We start from the raw sequence: 22,826 nt of genomic DNA, 5'->3' as shown, positions 1-22,826 counted from the left end.
TAATGAGTGCAGTAATCAAATTGTTATATTTTTGCATAATTGCAATTACATTATTTCTATGAAATTCTTCTCATAGGCACTTGAATTCAGTCTGAAATGTTTTTTTTATACATTTAGGTGAAGTTATTTCAAGTATTGTTAGCTCCTTCCCAGGAGGCATCACGGTCCAGTTTTGAGAAATGTCTGGAGGCTTATTCAAATGAATTACACAACTTTTTCAAATTCAGTGGTTTGAAGAGTAAATAGCTTGTGATCCATTTGTTATGATTCTGTTTGGCACTGTTTCTCCAACAGAATACAAAGTGATTTCCTTGGTGCCAAGTTTAGAATCTCATGATCATTCTCCTGAAAATCTACAACAAATTAACACAAGTATGAAATTATTATTCAACATGTATTCCTCTAAAACTAAATGAGTTGAACACATTTTTTCATTCATTCAATAACATATCCTGCTCCATAAACCTCATCACAAAACTGACCCTCCAGGGACGTGGAACATGTCAAGATATACAGGCAGTAACAGTCACTGTGGGAAACTTCTGTAACAAATACTAACAATAAATTATGACTGGTGCTAATCTACCACAACCGATAACTATGAGAATTACCTTTAGATCATGGAATTTTATGTAGTTATATTATGATAAAAGCAACTAATTCACAAAGGGCCTTTGCTCCTTCTCTAACACAAAGCAGCTGCTGTTTTTATCCACTACTTTCAATAAAGCATTTATGTATTTTACACAAAAGAACTTGAAGCTGCCTATATAGTGGCACACTTAGCACATGTTTGACATGAACATTAGAGTTAAGTAGTAATTACATCCATGAGGTCAAATATTCTGATAAATTATATAAGGAGGGCTAATAACTTCTTTACAATTTTAATTACTGAGGATTTTAAATTTCTTGCCTGATATCTACTAGTACCATGGTATAAACTTTTAAACCAGAATGTAAAACTCTATTCTGAACCCTATAATCAATATGGAAATTATTTTTGCATAAAGTATTATGGTTGTGAATTATACTATTATGTCCATTATAATTATCCAGGCTGTTATGCTGTGGTCGGTTGATGAATTCTGTGTCGATTCCCAACGTTTCGTCTCCGACTGCGGGAGACATCTTCAAGGGGGTCCGTAGCTCAATGGAAGGTCCAACACACCCACTGGCTCGCTACTGACTGCCGCTAAATTCCGTGTTCGCGTGCTGCCACGCTGCGGCGTGACGTCACGTGTTTTGAAAACGTCAGTGCAATTGGCCGCTGTCCGTCGCCGTCGATCGCTGTTGCCATCACCCAGTAGTGGGCGGGTGGTACACATCTTCTTTAACACTGGCATCCATATGCCGTTTAATTACACACCCTCCTCCTTACGGTTGAAATTGTTTGGGTGTTTAGCGATTTCGATTGGCTCCCTGTAGAGCCTTTCGTAATATCCGTTTGTGGCCGCTAGTACTTGCATCTCCTCGAAACGAATATTGTGGTTCCCTGGCTGGAAAGCATGCTCGGCAACAGCTGATTGTTCCGTTTCCCCTCTTCTGCAATTTCCCTTATGCTCTTCCAAACGTTTAGAAACAGTTCTTTTAGTGGTACCCACATAAACATCACCACAGCTGCATGGGATCCTATACACTCCAGCTTTTTCCAGTGGTTTGCGAACGTCCTTGGCAGGCTTAAGGTATTCCTTTATCTTCCTGGTGGGCTTGTAAATTATGGTAATATTCCGCTTCATCAAGATCCTCCCTATTCTTTCCGTTACATTTTTAACAAACGGCAGGAAAAACTTAGATTTTGCAGTAGCCTGTACGTCAGTATTATTTCTGCGTGGCTGCCTCAACGCACGTTTTATTTCGGTGGACGAATATTCGTTCTTCATTAGTGCATTGTGGAGATGTTCCATCTCAGTGTCGAGCAACTCAGGTTCACAAATATTTCTAGCTTTGTCCGCTAATGTCTTGATAACACCGCGCTTCTGTTGTGGGTGGTGGTTCGAATCCCAGCGCAAATAACGGTCCGTGTGTGTGGGTTTGCGGTATACTGAGTGGCCCAAACTACCATTTTCGTTTCTAAAACAAGCACAAGCCGTCTACCTCCACCTCCATTGTAAACTGAATTCTCGAGTTTATACGGTTCAGATGTTTGTGGAACCGGCTTAGTTCCTCCCTACCATGTCTCCACAGCACAAACGTGTCATCCATGTATCAGAAAATACATTTGGTTTTTTGCTGGCAGTACCTAAGGCCTGTTCTTCGAATTTCTCCATAAAGAAGTTTGCAATTACGGGACTTAGGGGGCTTCCCATAGCCACGCCATCCGTTTGCTCATAAAACTGTTCATTCCACTTGAAGTATGTGGTCGTCAAACAACACTTGAACAGTTCTGAAATATCGGCAGGAAAAATTCGATCCAGCTGTTCCAATACATCATTAAGTGGAACCATGGTAAACAGCGATACCACATCGAAGCTGACCAATATGTCCTCCGGCTGGACCACTATGCCATTCAATCTGCTGATGAAATGTGTTGAATTCTTTATATAAGAGTCCAAACGGCCTACATGTGGTTTTAGCAGTGTAGTCAAAAACTTGGCTAACGAGTAGGTGGGCAAACCAATGGCACTTAGTATCAGTCTTAACGGCGCATTTTCTTTATGAATTTTAGGCAATCCATAAAGCCTCGGTGGTAGCGCAACCAAATTGCAGAGACCTTTCTGTATACTTTCTTCAGTGGAGGACTTATTTATTAACCGCAACACAGTTCTGAGAACGCTGTTAGTGGGGTCATTATTCAGCTTCCTGTATGCTTGCGGATCCAGTAGATCAGTAATTTTACTCCGATAGTCGGCCACATCCATAACCACCGTTGCGCTTCCTTTGTCAGCTGGGAGAACCAAAATACTATCGTCGTCATTCAGGTGTTTTAAAGCTGAATTATACTATTGTTATTAAGCACAAATATCATAAAGTAGCAACTACACAGAGGGGTCCTGAAAAATGTAGACACTCTTTGATAGTCAATATTAATGGAACAAAATGACACACAGTTACAATTCTTGCACAGGAGGCAGGTTATTTTATGTGTTCAAAGTGACCCCCATTAGCAGCCATCAATATTGATGTCACTGAACTGTTGACCAAACTACAGCTGTCAGTGTTGCTGGTGTGATAGCTGCACAGTATGCCTCAATGGTTTATCATAGCTCCTTCAGTGTAGCTGGTTTCTGTTGAGAAACTTCATTTTTCAAGGTATACCTCTTTACCAAGAGGTATAAGGTCTGGGGACCATGGAGGGTACTGAAAGCTTCTTTTTGACCTATCCATCATCGAGATAGATTTTCATTCAAGTTGGCTCTGACATCTCTGTGGTAGTGAGGTGGAGTGCCATCTTGTTGTAGGTAAAATCTTTCATTTCCATACACCTCTTGGATGGCAAGTAAAATCAATGCTTGCAGCATACGATGATACCATTTGTAGTACCTTCAACGAAGAATGAGCCAATCAAATCATGCAATAACAGACCTTACCACACAATAACACCCAGTAGGTAACATGTTTGTTCATGTGAAAATGAGGATTCTTGGTAGCTCAGTACATGCAATTGTGGCAATTTACAGTACCGTTCCATTTTAATTGCACTTCACTAGACAAGATAATCATCCCTGAAAACTGTTCATTCTCATTCAGCATGCCATCAAGCCACTTGCAGTATTCCATCCTTTGATCCAGGTTGTCCTTACTCATAGTGTGCAGTGATCTTGGAATGCACACTTTCCACTTTGCAGCCTTCAGAATTCGTCATATACTTGATCACCTTACCTCACTTTCATGTGCACCTCACTTCACAGATTTATGAAGAGACATAGTAAAATATTTTGACACAGCGGCACTGGAAGATAGAGCTGTAGATGTTTTTGATCAGCCAAACCTTTCCTAATGCACACCCTGAACAGACTCTTTGGCTTCAGATTTCTCCAGAATATGATACATTGTTGTACTTGTTTGTGGCTGAGTTCAGTACACATTACGCCATTGCCACTGTACCCCCATTATGTTTCTGTACTTCCAGTACCACTGCGATATGGCCTTGTGCTGCTCAAGCGACAATCTTACTTCATTCAATGCTGCACTTTAAGGTGCTCGGAAACACACACCTAGATCAGTTGAGAAAACAATGGGCTTTGCTAATGTGCAAAACTGCAATGATAAGTCATTTTATTCTGAATGTATTAACTATCAACATGTGCCTACATTTTTCTGGACTTCTTTGTATAGGCACATAAGTGTAAGAATCTCTAAGTCCTAAAAGAGCTTTCTACAGGAGGCTCAGTCATCAACTTTACATAATGTTCTTTTTGCAGTTTCTGCAGAACAAATATATTTTGGTGTCAGTTGTATTGCTGCATAAGATTAAGATAACATGCTATAATGCATTTTTGATGTTCTGTATTACAAACTAATATGCCCTTAAATTGCTTAACATACTGACATTCTTCTCTCAAACATTCTTTAGCATGTTAATAACATATATTTTTATTAATTTATAATTTATGTTTTTATTTACCTTTCTCTATAGCTTCTCTCCCTTTGGTCAGGTTTCACTTACCAGAATCTCATGTTCAACCATTACCCCAATTTACAATCATTTATTCTTCTATTCATGCACTTAAGCTGGTATTTTAGATGATATACCTACCTCTTTGCCCTTTCTCTGGAGGGGGGGGGGGGGGGGGGCGGCAGGAACTAAGGGTGTGGAAAGCTCAAAGTAACTTCTTGGAAATCAGTTATGGACCAAACACCATACATCTTTCTTGCTGATACCACCTTATGCGTGATATTGTTAACCAATACAAATCAACATTTTGTACAAGAAATTATGATGAAATAGGATAATTTAATTCAATTTCACTCAATATAGAACATCCAGAGACTAAATGAAGTAATGAACATACCAACAGATAATGACCATCTGCTCAGTTGAGCCAAAAGTGCTTAGTAACCAACAAAATATTAGGGATAAAATATAAGTACCTGCACACAAAGATGAAAATGAACTTGATGTTGACCCACCACCTTCATAATAATATACATTTGAATCATCTTGATTTTCAGAGAGCAGCTCAGCATCAATCCTATTTTTATAGGTAATTAGACATTTCATATTTGGTCCAGAGGTGGGTTTGAGAGCTGAAAACAATGAATAAAGATTTCAGAAGTACAAAACAATTTCAGCTGTACTTCATACAGATTATTATATGTAAAAAGTCAGCAGTGGTTCCATTAGCCAGAAACAACAATGTTTTTGTATGTTAACATGTGTGTATTTAAATATCTAAATGTGAGTTATATAATTTATCATAAACAGATTATATATTTGAGTCACTCTACAACAACAATTACATGGCAACATCTCTGAAAATGTCAGTAGGCAAATCATACTGATAAGATTCAGAAGTATTTTCAGCATAACATTATTGCAACAATGACCAAGAAAACTTACAGTCTGTGTATAATTACTACTGCTCAGCATGACAGGAAACAAGGTAGTATTAGCAGTCACTACATAATTAGGTTTGTTTTGTTGTCTCACTGTTCACATTGTTCACTGTTCCTTGGTGCAATAGCAGTTGTACTGCAGTCCTGTGGTCAATAATAAAGAACAGAAGAGAGAGTAAGGTTCAACATCTCATCAACATTGAGGATTGATGAGGAGAGACACTGGGCATGTCCTTTTGAAAGGAAATGCCATGGCACTTGTCTTACACAACTTAGGTAAACCACAAAAGGCCTATATTTTGATTGGTGGTCCCAAAATCAAGGCAGATGTGAATGTCCTGTGTCTGTCTGATATTAGGGGTACTCACATAAAAAGTCAAAATTTTGTGTTTTCTTCCAGAATATGCAAAGCATAAGGAACAAAAGTTTAGAACTACAAATATTTTTAGAAAGTTTTAGAGACACTATAGATGTGCTTTGTATAGCCGAGCATTGGCTTAAAGATACTGAAGCTGCCTATTTTTCCCTTTCAGGCTTTCAAATGGTTAACAATTTTTGCAGAACTAATAAAAATGGAGGTGGCTGTCTGATACTTGCTCGAGATAATGTAGAATGTAATCCATTACTGAAAACCAAGCATATGAACTGTGAAAAGCATTTTGAACACGTCACAGTAGAAGTTAAATCTATTAAGCTTTTAGTTATATGTATCTACAGACCACCTGATGGTAACATACAAATATTCACCTCCAAACTAGATATGCTACTACAACAGTGCAGTTTAAAATATCCCAGTATTATCTTATGTGGAGACTTTAATATAGATTTCCTAGTAGAATCCACTGCTTCCCAGAAAATAGTGAATATATTGCAATGTTATAACATGATAAACTTAAACATAAAACCTACTAGAACAACTAATACCAGTTCCTCTGCAAGAGATGCTGTTTTGGTTAACACTGACATGTCATCTGTCTGCAAACTGGACAACATCTCCAATGGTATATCAGATCACAACTGCTTGATACTGAATATGACCATGTAAGTTGCAAATAGACAGACAGAACCTCCCCAACAGACTTACAAAAGATCAACTGGCAATAAAAATAATATAGCACATTTCCACTTCTGCTCCATAAAGCTGATTGGAAAGGTGTCTATTGTGCCAGCAATGTTGACAGAAAGGCTAATGAATTTATGAATATCTTGCAACAATGCTATGAAGTGGCATTCTCAATCAAACTTACAACTAAAAACTACACATCTCAACTGTCCAATAACAAATGGTTAACACCAGGAATAAAAACCTCTTGCAGAAATAAGAGACTCCTATATGACTACAGTAAAACTATAGACAGTGAGGTATTCCGTAACTATTTCAAGCAGTATAAAAGAATTCTAAACAAGGTAATTCATGAAGCAAAGAAAATGTATAATAGGCAATTCATTATCAACTCAATAATAAATCAAAAGCCACATGGAGATTGATAAATGAAACAGTTGGCAAAAAAGACAAGACATGCTCAATAAACTGTATTAAAGATCAGGATGGTGTTATCACTGATCCTAAGCAATTATGTGAAATATTTAATGACCAAAACACAAATATTGGTGACAAATTTTCTTCTTTAATCAAGACTCCTGCTCTCACTCATAACTCAGGTTCAGCAGTATTCCTGCACTCAATTTTCCTTGACCCAGTCACACCAAATGAAATCTGCAACATTCCTGTGGTCTTGATGGTATATCTGATTGCCTTTTAAAACGAGTCTGCCATCATGTGTGTGAACCACTGTCAGATATAATAAACTGCTCTTTATCATCAGGTTAATTTCCTAGAATTTTTAAAGCAGCAAAAGTTATTCCTCTGTTTAAAAAAACAGAAAGGAGTGATGTAAACAACTACAGACCCATCTCAGTCTTATCAAGCTCATCAAAAGTCCTCGAAAAATCAGTATATGACTGTGTTATACATTTCTTGGAAAGTAACTGCATACTAAGTCCTCACCAGTTTGGGTTTAGGAAAGGGAGATCAATAAATGGAGCATTATACTCATTTTTAAATGAAATCTATAGGGCACTCAATGATAGAAAACACACGACAGGTGTGTTTCTTGATCTCAGTAAAGCTTTTGATCTTGTCAACTATGAATTGCTTTTGGAGAAACTACTACGTTATGGGATTAGGGGAAATTGCAATGACTGGTTTAGGTCATATCTCTCAGACAGAGTACAGAAAGTAGTGATTACATCAAAAATTGGTGAAAATGCTCAATCAGAGGAGCAAGTTGTAAGACAAAGTATTCCCCAAGGCTCTACACTTGGTCCCTTTTTATTTCTAATATTGATCAATCATCTGCCCCAAAGCATTCAGGAAGGTCTACTGGTAATGTTTGCTGACAACACCAATATACTGTTTTCAAATCACTGTCCTCATCAACTCAACTCCACAATTGCTGATACAAATTGTAGTCTGGTAAACTGGTTGAACAAAAACAAACTTCTCCTAAATAAAGATAAAACAGTGTATATAAATTTCCACTCGACACAAAAGGTATCATCTGTGATAGATGATATCAGGATTGAGAATGTGCCCATACAGCGAGAAAGAGCCACAAAATTCCTTGGAGTGTGGATAGATGACACACTACAGTGGGACATACATAAAGATAAATTATTAAGTAAAATGAACAGTTTGTGCTATGCTTTTAGTATTTTAAGTAAAATCTGTGATATCGAAACACTAAAATGTGCCTACTTTGCATTAGTACACTCAATAATTACATACTGCATTCCTTCTTGGGGCTTTTCCCATAAAAATGTATTTATTATGCAAAAGCAAATAATTAAGACAATGAAACAAGTACCCCTGTCTTCCACCACTAAACATCCCTTTAAGGAGCTCAGTATTTTGCCAGTGCCTTGTATCTATATTCATGAAACAGTGTATTTTATTCATGAAAACCTCCATATATTTACAAAAAATAGAGATGTTCACTATCATAATACTCATCATTCCAATGACATATTTATAGCTGATCAATGGCTACATAAAGGGCAAGGTAGTGTAAGGCACAGGGGAGTACTTCTGTACAAGAAGCTACCCGAAAATGTCAGGTCTTGCCAGAAAGGATTCAGATCCAAAATAAAGTCAATCCTACAGAAGCACTGCTTCTATTCAGTGGAAGAATTTATGAATAGTAATATAAAACAATTTTTGTAATGTATTTTACTGCATGTGTTAAAATATTACTTTCAACTGACTTATTTGACTCTATTCACAGATATAACTGTTCCTTGTTATGGCTCATCTGCACTTATGATAACCAATGTAAATAGTGTTACTCTGTAATCATTATCTGATGACTGTATGTAACATACCAAAAAGTTATGATTCACTATGTACACATATAATTTATATAAATGTTTATCTTAAGACTGTCTATACTTATGCATGTAACTGAATACCTTCAAAATAAGTATATTTGTGTATCAAAGGACGTTAAATGTAACTTATCCTACATCTATGTGTAATAACACAACAAGATTTCTGGATGAATAAATAAATTGAATGGAAATGAATAAATAAATGGAACATTCTTTTCACCAATGAGTGTCGCATATGCCTTCAACCAGACAATCGTCGGAGACGTGTTTGGAGGCAACCCAGTCAGGCTGAACGCCTTAGACACACTGTCCAGCAAGTGCAGTGAGGTGGAGGTACCCTGCTGTTTTGGGGTGGCATTATGTGGTGCTGATGTATGCCGCTGGTGCTCATGGAAGGTGCTTTAATGGCTGTACGATACGTGGATGACATCCTCCAACTGATAGTGCAACCATATTGACAGCATATTAGCAAGGCATTTGTCTTCATGGATGACAGTTCGTGCCCCCACCGTGCACATCTTGTGAATGACTTCCTACAGCATAACGACATCGCTCGACTAGAGTGGCCAGCATGTTCTCCAAACATGAACCCTATCGAAGATGCCTGGGATAGACTGAAAATGGCTGTTAATGGACAACATGACCCACCAACCAGTCTGAGAGATCTACACCAAATCACCGTTGAGGAGTGGGACAATCTGGAGCAACAGTACCTTGATGAACTTGTGGATAGTATACCACGATGAATACAGGCTTGCACCAATGCAAGAGGATGTGCTACTGGGTATTAGAGGTATCGGTGTGTACAGCAATCTGGTCCACCACCTCCGAAGGTCTTGCTGTATGGTAGTACACCATGCAATGTGTGGTTTTCATGAGCCATAAAAAGGGCAGAAATGATGTTTATGTTGATCTCTATTCCAAATTTCTGTACAGGTTCCAGAACTCTTGGGACCAAAGTGATGCAAAACTTTTTTTTGAGGTGTGTATGTTACACAGCAACAACATGTTAAAATCTGACATAGTGTGAAAAATTTAGAGATTAAAAAAAATTGTGTAGTGCAACATGTAAGAAGAGACACCAAGGAGAGAGGAGGAGTTGCCACATATTTTAAAATCTGTCATAGTGTGAAAAGTTTTGAAATTAAAAAAAATTGTGTAGAGCAATATATAGAAATATGTTCATGTGAGCTTAAACTAAACAATGGTACTTTTATAATTGTAGCTGTGTATAGGTTCCAATTGGGAAATTACCAGCTATTTTTGAAATAAACTTGGATTCTTTGTTGTGCTATCTGTCAGACAGAGGGATAAAAAATATTGTTTGTAAGAATTTCAGTGCAGATTTTCTGAAAGAGTCCAATAGAAAGCTTGACCTTGAAGTATTACTTGGTTCTTTCAACCTGACATCAGTTATTGATTTTCCTACTCAGGTGATATGGGAAAGCAGCACACTGACAAATAATATTTTTGTAGACCAAGATAAATTTAATCAAATAAATCCTTTTTTCTGTTAAGAATAGTCTGTCTGATAATGACGCACAGCCACTTACAGTATATGACACAGCTCCATACAGTAATGCAAAACAGTCCTCCAAAATAGTGATTTAACTAACGATTTAGCAAATGAAAATTTTAGGGAAAGATTGTAACAGTTGGACTGGGATGAGGTGTAGAGGGAACCTGATGCTAATTTACAATTTAACCTATTTCATAATACCACTGTGAGTACATCTGAAAACAGTTTCCCTATGAAAACAGTGAAATATAATTGTAAGAAACCATCCAAAATGTGATGGCTTACTAAAGGGATAAAAATATCTTGTAAACAAAAAAGGGAAATGTATCTTATAGCTAGAAGGAGTAATGATCCAGAAACAGTGAAACATTACAAAAACTACTGCACTGCATTAAGAAAAGTTATTAAGAAGTCCAGAAGTATGTGCACATCTCATAATAAAATTAAAATAATTTGGAATATTGTAAAAAGGGAAAAAGGCAACCAAGAGCAGAGGAAGACTATATTTTTATCAAACTCAATGAAAAGTTTGTTAACAAAAAGTCAGAAGCACAAAACATTTCTAACAATCATTTTTAAGTGTTAAAGAGAAAATATGATTCAGCTATTCATTAGAAAACGAAAGCCAGCATATGGAGGAGGCAATACCTATGCAAATTGATAAAATTGAAATTCAACCCACCTCTCCTACTGAAATTAGGAAAATAATAATGTCACTGAAAAGTAAAAAAAGCTCACATGGAATTGATGGCATATCCAACAGAGTGCTAAAGGCTTGTTCCCAACAGATAAGTAGGATTCTCAGCTTACTGAAACATGGCATTTTTCCAGACAGGCTGAAATATGCTATTGCTAAACCATTGCATAATAAAGGGGATAGGTCTGATGCTAACAACTATTGCCAAATCTCACTTCTGACAGCTTTATCCAAAATTCCCGAAAATGTAACATATTCAAGAGTAGCATCACATATCTGTAAAAATGAAGTACTAACAAAATGTCAGGCTATTCATATGCTTTATATGCTTTCACTGATCAAATATTAAATGCTTTGAATAACTGAACATCACCCATTCTGATATTTTGTGATTTCTCAAAGGCTTTTGACTGTGTAACCATGAAATTCTTCTAGATAAGCTTAATTACTGTGCTCAAATGGTTTAATTCATGTTTAACTGGAAGTATGCAGAAGTTGAAATTAACTGTATAGATAGTCTACAAAAATCAGCAGTCTCTCTAACTGGGGACATATCATGAAAGGCGTTCCACAGGGTACAGTCTTGGGTTCCTTACTGCTCGTATAGTAATCACACCCAACAAACAAGAATCAGCCGAGGAAATTGTAAATAATGCTTTTCAGAAAATTATTAAGTGGTTCTCTGCAAATGGACTCTCATTAAGTCTTGAGAAAGCTCAGTACATACAATTCTGTGTAGTAAATGGCATAACACCATTGATAAATGTAGACTTTGAACAGAAGTCTGTCACTAAGGCAGAATATTAAAAATTTCTGGGTGTGTGCACTGATGAGAAATTGAACTGGAAGAAACACATTGATGGTCTGCTGAAATGGTTAGGTTCAGCTACTTATGCTATTAGCATTATTGCAAATAACTAATCAGAGCAGTAAGGAAAATTGTAGCACTGGGTAAGAAGATGTGTTGGGAAAAATTCATAAATGATATAGAGGAGAATTTTAAGGATGACAAAGAAATATTATACCATGTATTAGGTGATGGAATGAAGCAAAAAGAAAATACTTCAGAAGCCATCAACAAAGAACAAAATCCCATCTAGAAGGAAGAAGGAGTTTTGAAAGTATGGAAAGAATAATTCCAAAACTATGTGATAGACAGAGTGAAATAAATATGTGGTGAGACAGAGGGAGATGAAAGAAATATCACTATCACAGAGGAAACAGAAAGAGAATATTTGCAAATATTGGATGTAGAGAAAGCTGTATTAGAAATGGAAAATGATGACATCACAGTGGAAATGATTAAAGCTTCAGCATGTATCAGAATTCAGAGGTTGAATGGAGGATGATATGGACATTTGAAAAGATTCCTGAAGGCCGGAGAAAGGCAACTGTTGCACCTATCTTTCAGAAGGGTAACAAGGTACTCCGTGAGAATTATAGATGAACAATACCACTGTGCCACTGCATGAAGATTTTATGAAAAGATAATTTTACAGAAAATCAGGAATAACATAAAACCACAATTAAGAGAAGAACAACAAATATTACAATGCACTGCAGTTGCATTCATAAATATAAAAAGGGCATATAACACTGTCAGGAGGAAAGAGTTATGGGAAGGTTTGAATAGACTGAAATTGTTAAAAGGAAAACAACTGAGAATCAGAAATATGTACAAAAATGCCTGAATTGTGTTATAATATATGGCAAAAACTGAGAGTGGTTTATATCAAACAGGGGTTTGGCAAGGAAGTGTGTTCTCACCAGTACTTTTTAATATAGTCATGGACAACATTATAAGTAAAGCCAGCCAAGGGGCAAAAGCAAATGATATGAAAATCACAGCATATGCGGATGATGGGATGATTTGGGAAGAAAATGGAGCATAAATTGGAAGAACACCTAAATACCTGGCAGAGAGTAGTTGAAGAAGCAGGCAGCTTAACAGAAAATGAAGTAATGAAAATCAGTAGGAAAAATGAAAAAAATGAAGGATATAATTTGCAATGCAAAAATTATCAAATAAGTAGATGCTTTCAAATATCTAGGAATTAATCTTGCTCTCACCAACCTCCAGTTGTTTCAACTTAGTTACATCCTATGTCTTTGAATTTTTATCTTTCTGCAGCTTCTTCAGCTTTAATATATGAAAGGGTCATTGCACAAAAAACACCTCCAATTTTTTGTGGTGTCTTTGGATGTCTGTGCCAGATGTCATTGGTATAGTATGCAGCTTCTTCAGCTTTAATCTATGAAAGGGTCATTGCACAAAGAATGCCTCCTATTTTTTTGTGGTGACTTTGGACGTCTGTGTCAGATGTCGTTGGTTTAGTTCTAATGATTGAAGCTTTCTCTTTCATTTGCCAGTGGTTCCATTGTTTTGCGGTACCTGGTGCCAGCAGAGGAGTGTTCCAAAGTGGAGTCTGATATGGACGCTCATAAAAAACAGCAATGTGTGACTCAATTCTTCAATGCTGAAGAAATTGTGCCAGTTGAAATCCATCAATGCTTGCTAAAGGTGTATGGAGATGATACAATAGACGTGAGGAATGTGAGACGATGGATATCGCATTTCCAAGGTGGTGAAAATGGTGTGAATAACAAGCCATGGCCCACTCGACACTGCACAGCTGTCATTCCTCACAATCAAGAGCATCTTGATCAACTCATTCATGCTAATTGGCAGATAATGGTCATAGAATCATGTACAAAGCTGAATATTGGCTGTAATGCCTTGGAAACAATGTTGGAACATCTTGATTATTGCAAAGTCTGTGCAAGATGGGTCCAAAAGATGATTACAGAAGTACAAAAAACTCATCGAATGGAAATCTGTTGAGATCTCCTGAACCAATATAAAGCTGAAGGTGATGATTTTCTGAATAGCACCACCATCGACGATGAGACATGGTGTCTCCACTAAGAGCCAGAATCCAAAAGACAACCCTGGAATGATGACATGTGAATTGTCTGTCAAGGAAGAAATTCAAGACACAGCCCTCTACAGGCAAAGTGATGTACACAGTGTCCTGTGAGAGCCAGCGTCTGCTTGGCTTGGATGTTCTGGAGCCGGGAGAAACTGTCAGTTCAGCACACTACAAGATGACACTGACTAAGCTGAAAGTCCGAATTTCCAGGCCAAAGAAGAAGACCAGCTTTCACCTGCAACTCCACACCAATTTTGTAACCATGCAACTCACTGCAAAATTTGGCTGGACTGTCATACTACATCCACTGCACAGTCTCAATTTAGTTCCTTCAGACTTCCATCTCTTTGGGCCACTGAAAGATGGACTGGAGGGAGAACGTTTTCAAGACTTGGATGCTGTTGTCAAAGATGTAAGGAAGTGGTTAGCCTCAGCTGGTTCCGATTTTTGCATGTGCAGCATGGAGGCTCTGGTTCATCATTGCCAAAAGTGCATAACATATGGTGGTGACTATGTGGAAAAATGATAGTCTCCAGCTGAAATATTACTCTGTTTATCTGTGCTGTTGTGATTTCTGTATCTCCTGTAATTTCCATTAGTAAATATAGGAGGCATTACTTTCAGAATGACCCTCTTACATTCAGTAACTAAATACAGTTCATATCTGCTTCTAAAATTAGAAATGTTATAAATGCAGATTTGTCTATCTATCATCTAATATAAGTAATTTGCAGTTACGTACTGAATTTTTTTCTATCATACACTTTTTTCAACCTCTTCAACATTTGCAGAGCTAGTTCGCATACATATTTGTAATGTTGTAGTGGCTCATAGTTTTCTGTGTATTCTGGCTGTAATAGTTCATTTACTGTGCTATTCATAGTAATTCACCTGCATTCCTATTTTCTTGTTAGCTATTTTATTTTGTGCTCATAACACTGTACACACATCACTAGAACTCTTGATCTTGTGTCACACTTCAATAATTGTCACTATATTTAAGTTCAAACTATCCAGTTCTCTTTTCAAGTAATCTAACACTTGATGCTCTTCAATAAGTGTAATGCCTGATTTGTTTGTGATATGATTAAAAATATATTTTGTGAATATTTTTACAGCTTTATTTTTACTAATTTATGGGTCACTTTGTTTGATGCATCTATATCATCTGCATTGCAGTAGTCTGCAGTTCATGTCAAGTGCTTATCAGGGGGTTCACAGAACCACATTCAGACTATTTCTCAACTGTTCCACTCTCCAATAGCATGTGGAAAGAATGAACACCTAAACCTTTCCATGCAAGCTCTGATTTTTCTTTTTTATTACAATGATCATTTTGGCTTATGTGGGGTGGTCATCAGCAAAATATTTTCACATTTAGAGAAGAAAGTTAGTGATTGAAATTTCATTCAAAGATTTCACTGCAATGATGAACACATTGATTTTAATGACTATAATCCCAGCTCACATATTTTATCCATGATGCTCCATTTTGTGATAATGGAAAACAAATTGGCCTTCTCTAGACTTTTTAGGTATCCTCCATCAATCCTATCTGGTAAGGATCCCATACCATACAGCAATACTCTAGCAGAGGATGAACTATTCTAGTGTACACAGTCCCTTTAGCAGAACTTCTTCATTCTAAGTGTTCTGTCAATAAAATGCAATCTTTGATTCTCATTCCCAACATTTCCTACATGATGGTTTCAACTTAAGTTGCTTGTAATTGTAATCCCTAAGTACTGTTTTTGTATTATTTGTTGTGTAATGAAATTTAATGGATACTTTTTAGTACTCATTTGGATGAACCTGCACTTTTTATTGTTCAGGGTCAACTATCACTTTTTGCACCTTATAGATATCATGTCTAAATCATGTTGTAATTGTATTGGTTTTCTGATGACTATTAGACAGTAAACCACAGCATCACCTGTAAACAATCTAAGATGGCTGTTCACATTTCTCCCAATTTATTTAAACAGATCAGATACAGTAGAGGGCCAATAACATATCCTTAGCAATGCCAGATATAATTTCTTTTGCACTCGATGACCTCCATTTAGGTACTACAAACTGTCATTTTTGACAGGGAGTTACAAATCCACTCAATCAGCTGAAAAGCTACTCTGTGTGCACAAAATTTGATTGGAAGCCATGTGTGAGGAATTGCATAAAAAGCCATCCGTAAATCCAGGAATATGGAATCAACTTGAGTTGATAGAATTAATAACTTATTGTGAATAATGGGCCAGTTGTGTTTCACAAGAACAATATTTTCTGAATCTGTGCTGAATGTGTGTCAATCAATCATTACCTTTGAGGTATTTCATAATGAATGAACACAGTACATGCTCCAAAATCATACTACAAATTCATGTCAATAATAAGGGTCTATAGTTCAAGGGAGTACTTCTATTTGATTCCTTGTGTATTAATGTGACCTTTGCAACTTCCCGGCCCTTAAGTACTGGTCTTTTGTCTGGAAAGCAGTTGAATATGATTGCTAAATATAGAGATATTACATCAGTGTACCCCAAAAGGAGTCTAACTGGTATATGGTTTGGACTACAAGACTCGCCTTTCCTAACGAATTAAGATGATTCACTATAACGAGTACTTGATTTGAAGTTACTCACATTGGCAGCTGTTTGTAATCTGAATTCTGGAATATTTACTACATCTTCTTTCACTGCTAATATTATCATTGCTATCATGCAGTGAAGATATTGATTGTGTGCTGCTGCTGATGTACTTTACATATGACCAGATTCCCTATGGGTTTTCTGTCAGATTTTGAGACAGAATTTCATTGCAGAAACCACTAAAAGTATCTTGCATTGAAGTCTGAGCTATGTCAAGTCAAGCTTATGCAAAACATTAACAATCTTGAAGGATTTGATTTCTTTTAAATCTGGTATACTTTTTTTTGTAGCTTCTACAAAAGTGTCTTGGCTGTTTTGGTGTAAGGGGGATCCCTCCATACCTTATTGATTCACTTGGAATGAATTTCTCAACTGTTGTCAATACTATTTCTTCGAATTTAAGCCACATCTGACTGAAGCTTACATAGTTTGGGAGGAGTGGATATTTTCTCATAAGAAGCTGTGAATTGAATTTTGTCTGCTTTTCTAAATACATATATTTCACATTTATTTTTGGTGGATTTGGATGTTTTGGTATTCAGTTTTGCTGCAGTGACCTTATGGTTGCAAATCCCTGTCTTGATCATGATACTTTCTATTTGTTCAGGACTGTTTGTTGATAAGAGGTCTAGTATGTTATCACAACCATTTACACTTTGCATGGGATTCTGACCTAATTGCTTAAAATAATTCTCTGAGAATGTATTTAATAAAATTCTGGATGATGTTTTATTGATAATTTGAGTCTACAGTTTCAGATCAATAATTCAAAAAGGATGGCATCCATTACAATATTAATAAAATGAAATAAGAAGACAGCACAGTTTTTGAGTCTCCCCCTCCCCCCAAAACATTGCATGAATTATTGTGGATGCTCTTGGGTACCACACCTCATTATTTGCATATAAAATGTGGAAAGTTGACAAAAACAGAATGTTGAGCTTGTCAGTATCTCAAACAATTGGTGATCAACACAGTGCATTAATTTGGTTTCAGTCTGATTTACCACTTTTGTCACTTAATATTGTGCATGTTGCAGGGTATGAGCAGCTCTTTGCTTCACTCTCCTTAGAATACATTCATCATGGACACTTCACACAGAGGAAAATTTAAGGAGAGAATATTTGTTATGTGCAGAGCATAAGGAGTATAGAATTTTTATATCTGAAGAGAAATATTATTTTATTGCTAATATGTCTAAGACTTGCTTGTTTCTTTCAGTGAACTTTTTATTTTTAAAACATTATTGTTTCTGATATTAAGGTTACAGATAAGGATTACTGAAGCATTTCCTGTAAAAATTTTACATACTGTGCAGTTCCATGGAAACTGTAGTATCTGTTCCATTAACAGGTATCCTCAGCAGTTTCATGCTTACAGGCGTGCCATTTTTGCTTTGTTCCTCTGCACCATAATTCATTACATCTTCTAGTTGAATATCATTTTTAGTTTCAGGTTTATTCTTGCACTGCGAAAGATACTTGTAACCAAAGAAGGCAGAGAGCAGCACTAAAATAAGAAATAGGTATAAGTAATGCAATATTATTTATGGGTTTAATGTGCAGTACATTTAATATGAAACAAAAGTAACTTTTTAAAAATAACTTTAATTTGTATCATGTATGAAAACAGCTATTTTAGGTAGCAGTACATTATTCATTGTATATTGGAGACCATTACTCAACATAAAGTTTCCAGTAGATTGAAAAGTTTTCTGTCTATGGTCGTTCAGTATGAATCAGGATGGAGTTTCCTTTATGTTATTCAGTTTTATTTCTGCGAATTCCATCACAACAGCAACTGTTTATATGGTTCTGAGTGTGCTGTAACCTCTGCTTTAGATTATACTTGCAGAAATATTGTTATAAGGAAATGGAGCTATTTGTGGCTTTCTGGCTGCATAAGGTCTTGGATATTTTCTGAGTAATTTTCACAATGTAACAGACAGTTTTACCCTTGCACAGTCTGCTACAATCTCATGGAATGTTAAACTCTAATCATTATTCTCTCTGGTAGCCGCTAGTATGGGTTTTCAACATTTCTGTGGTGCTGAAATCTATGGACTTCAATGTTACCTTCCTTCATATGTATTCATAAGTCTATTAATTCAGTGTGATGGGGAACAAGTGCATTTCAGCATCCTCGCATAAACCAAGTCAATATGACCATTAAAAAAATACCATAGCATCCTCTTGTAAAGACAATGACACCAGACAAAATCTTATTAATAAACTGAAGTTGGCTAACTACACAGACCAGGCACATTAATAATGACCACTGCCTATTTCCAATGTCAACTTGCAATAACTTCACATAGACAGCAAGTGGCAGCATTAGCATTGTAGGTTATATAAAGCATGGTTCAAATAGTTCAAATGGCTCTGAGCACTATGGGACTTAACTTCTAAGGTCATCAGTCCCCTAGAACTTAGAACTACTTAAACCTAACTAACCTAAGGACATCACACACATCCATGCCCGAGGCAGGATTCGAACCTGCAACCGTAGCAGCCGCGTGGTTCCAGACTGTAGCGCGTTTAACCGCTTGGCCACCACGGCCGGCTATAAAGCACGTCAAAAGAGATGAGAAAAACAGTGCAGTCATTGGCTTAATGCAAAAACAGAAGCAATTTAGATGACATCCAACAGGATATCAACACTGGCTTTTGGGCAAAGTGCAAAAGCATTTCCAAAATGGCTCAATTTGTAAACTGATCATGTGCCGCCATGGTAAAAGTATACCATGCTTGGCAAAATGGTGCTATCTGAAACCAGTGTTGAGGCAACTGTTGTGCACTATGGGCCATAGATAGTAGGGCTGAATGACAACTGTGGAGATACTTACGGTGAACAGATGTGCAACTGTTGAGCAACTGACCACCCAAATGAACCAATGGGCTACACTCAGTGTCTACTCAATGACTGTTCAGTGAACATTGCTGCGTATTTGCCTCTGCAGCAAGCATCTGGTTCATGCCCCCCATGCTGACTGCTGTTTGTTGATGAAAAGGACTGGAATTTGCATGCCAGTACTGCAACTGGATGCCTGTTGTGTGCCGACAGGTGGCCTTTTCTGATCAATCATGTTTTACACTCCGTCAGACAGATAGCTGTTGGCATGAAACATCTGAAAGCAATGGGTCCAGGATGGAGAATGGAGCATTATGATCTGGAGAATATTTTCATGGCATTCCCTGACTGATCTTATCATTCTGGATGGCACATTGGATCAACATAAGTATGCATCTATCCTTGGAGACTATGTCCACCCCCTATATGCAGTTTGTTTTTTCTCAGAATGATGGCGTCTACCAGCAGGACAATGCAATGTGTCACCAAACTCATAGTGTATGTGCATGGTTAGAAGAGCACCAGGATGAGTTTACTGTATTACTCAGACCACCAAACTCCCTGGATTCAAACCCAATCAAGATTCTGTGGGACCATCTTGATCAGGCTGTTCGCATCATGGATCCTCAAAGAGAAACGCTAGCAGCTGGCCATGGCACAGGAGTGGGAATAGCTCCACATCCCTGTCGGTACCTTCCAGACTCTCTTCCTGTATGACTTGCAGTGGTCTGCACTGCAAAATGTGGTTTATTCAGGTTTTTGACAGGTGGTCGCATTAATGTGACAGGATAATAAACCTCACTGTTGTAATTCTTCATGCTTTGCTGGTGATCTGTTGACATGTTGAAGTGTTCTGCCATATATCAGTGTCATCCATGCACAATATTTTGACAATGTGACTTATTATCTTCATCATGTGCTAAGTGAGACTGCTGATCAATACTTCATTATTTAATGACCAATGCAATTAGTTTATTGTGCTACACAATCCAATGAATGTTTTAGGGAGAAGTCTTTGAAACATGGAAAGAAATTAGAGTACAATAAAACCACTAAAAGTTATAGAATATCCTGATATTATAGTGTAGCATGAATTACATAACTATTTATTCAGACATGAAATGGATAATCACTGAGGCTCTGTTATAGGTAAAGCAGCTGACAGACTTTGATTCATTCGTAGGATATTGGAAAAGATGCAGTTTGTCTAGAAAGGAAACTAGGACACTTACACCCCATTCTAGAATATTGAATAAGTATACAAAGGAGGGCATCACAAATGTTCACAGGTTTGTGTGACTCATAGCAGAATGCCACAGAAATGCTGAAAAAGCTGACTTGACAAATGACTGAAGAAAGACACCAATTATCACACAAAAGCCTCCTTACAAAGTTTCAAGAACTGATATTAAGAGATGATTTTAGAAATATAGTTCAGCCCCCTCTGTATCACACCTGTAGGGACAGAAAAGACAAGAACTGATTAATTACAGTACACACAGAGGCATTTAAGCAGTTATTATTTCTAGAATACAATAGGAGGAGTATGTTCAACAGTAAATTCCATGCTTTTTCCTTGATCATCATGGGTTGATGAATTCTGTATACCTCTAAACATCTAAATCTTTTTTCTGCATGAACAATAACTTTTGAAGTGTTTGTAGATGCTTTCCCACTCCAGTGTTATAATCATGTATTGCATTACTAGCAACAACAAATGAAAATCATTAATATATTTTAATGAAAAGGATTATAAAAACCATTTAAAGAGGTCTGGAAGACAGGCAGAGAATTCAAACCCATATTTTAAACTGCAAAACCTTTTCAGGGGCAGAAGTGGACTACAATTTACTGGTTATTGATTACAAACTACACATTAAAACTGATGAAATTGGAAAAAGATAGGAAAATAATGATGTGAGAACTGAATAAATTTTAAGAACCAGAGGTTTGTTGAGAGTTTCAAAGATAGCATTAGGCAACAATTCACTGAAACAGGTGAATGGAATACAATACAAAATGAGCGGGTAGCTTTGATAGACAATATACAGAACCCATGGTCTAGAGGTAGCATCTCTGATAAGGGATCAAAATCTCTGGGGTCTGAATCCAGCAACTGCCAAAATCTTGAACAAAAATCATCAGCAATAGCAGCCAAAGAGTTGCTGTATAAGAATTCTCCTTTGTTCTACCAATGACCATGTCAAAGGAGGTGGAGGAGAGGACAGAAGTTCATAGTTGGAATAAGAATGAAGAAAGACTGATTCAATTCTGCAATAAATTTCAGCTAGCAATAGTGAATATATTGTTCAAAAATCACCTGAGGGGGAGGTATATTTGGCAAAGGCCCAGATACACGGAAAGAGATTGGCTGAATTACATAATGGTCAGGTGGATATTCCAAAATCAGATGTTGGATTGCAAGATGTATCCTTGAGCAGATATATAAACAAATTTAGTAATGATGAAGAGTGGGCTGAAGTTCAGAAAAGTTCCAGAAAAATCAAAGTGGAAAGAAATGAGGCACTGAGGAATGCTGTGGTGTGTTTGAATTTCTTTAGGTTGTAGATGCTATGATAATGAATACCACAGCAGGCGATTCAGTTGAAAACAAATGGACATCTCTAAAAGGGCAGTCACAAAAGCTGGACGGACAGACAAACATAGGAAGAAAGATGGTAACTGAAGAAACCTTGGGTAAAAGAAGAAATACTTCAACTGATTGACAAAAGAAGGAAATCCAAAAATGTTCAGGGAAAGTAATGAATACAGCAATATAAGTCATTTAACAAAGAAAGAAGTAGAAAGTAGAGGAAAGCAAAGGTGAAATACACGCAGGAAAAATGTGAAGAAATCAGAAAAAAATAGTCCATGGAATGACAGCATATAGAAAAGTCAAAACAATCTTTGGTGAAATTAAAAGAAAAGGCATCGATATTAAGAGCCATCATCTTCATTTGCTCTTTATCCAGCATCAGGCAAGCCTGGGACATTCCTTGGTACTGATTTAAGAGACCATGGGCATACTGCTGGTCCATAGTGTCCACCAGGCATAATACTCCAGTTATCAGACAAGTCGCCATTATCAGGTGCATTGACGAACTGAGGGCACACAGTTGACATATATCCCCTCATGCAGCAATTTCATGGAGATGCTTTTGTTGGTATCTGTGGCAGCATTGACATTTTTGCCCTGTCTGGTAGCATCGATGTTGTTGCTCTGTCAGCCCTGGTTGCCTGTTTGGTGGGCATCTTCTTAATAGGACCCAGTGCTGGTTTTCAGCTTTGCTGAGATTATA

General features: G+C 37.0%; 1 protein-coding gene across 1 annotated transcript in view; it reads right to left on the bottom strand.

The window, feature by feature from the left end:
- Nucleotides 1-4,162: 4,162 nt before the first annotated feature.
- The window catches only part of LOC126092817 (neural-cadherin-like), a 310,348-nt gene continuing 291,684 nt past the window's right edge, over nt 4,163-22,826 (bottom strand). Inside the window, 3 exon segments of the mRNA XM_049908545.1 lie at nt 4,163-4,200; nt 5,035-5,190; nt 17,989-18,186. Coding sequence (XP_049764502.1) covers nt 4,163-4,200; nt 5,035-5,190; nt 17,989-18,186 — 392 coding nt within the window.

This window comes from Schistocerca cancellata, chromosome 7, assembly GCF_023864275.1.
Source record: "Schistocerca cancellata isolate TAMUIC-IGC-003103 chromosome 7, iqSchCanc2.1, whole genome shotgun sequence".
Classification (NCBI taxonomy): Eukaryota; Metazoa; Arthropoda; class Insecta; order Orthoptera; family Acrididae; genus Schistocerca; species Schistocerca cancellata.
Note: the sequence above shows the minus strand (reverse complement) of the source record. Positions and strands in the feature narration are given on the sequence as shown.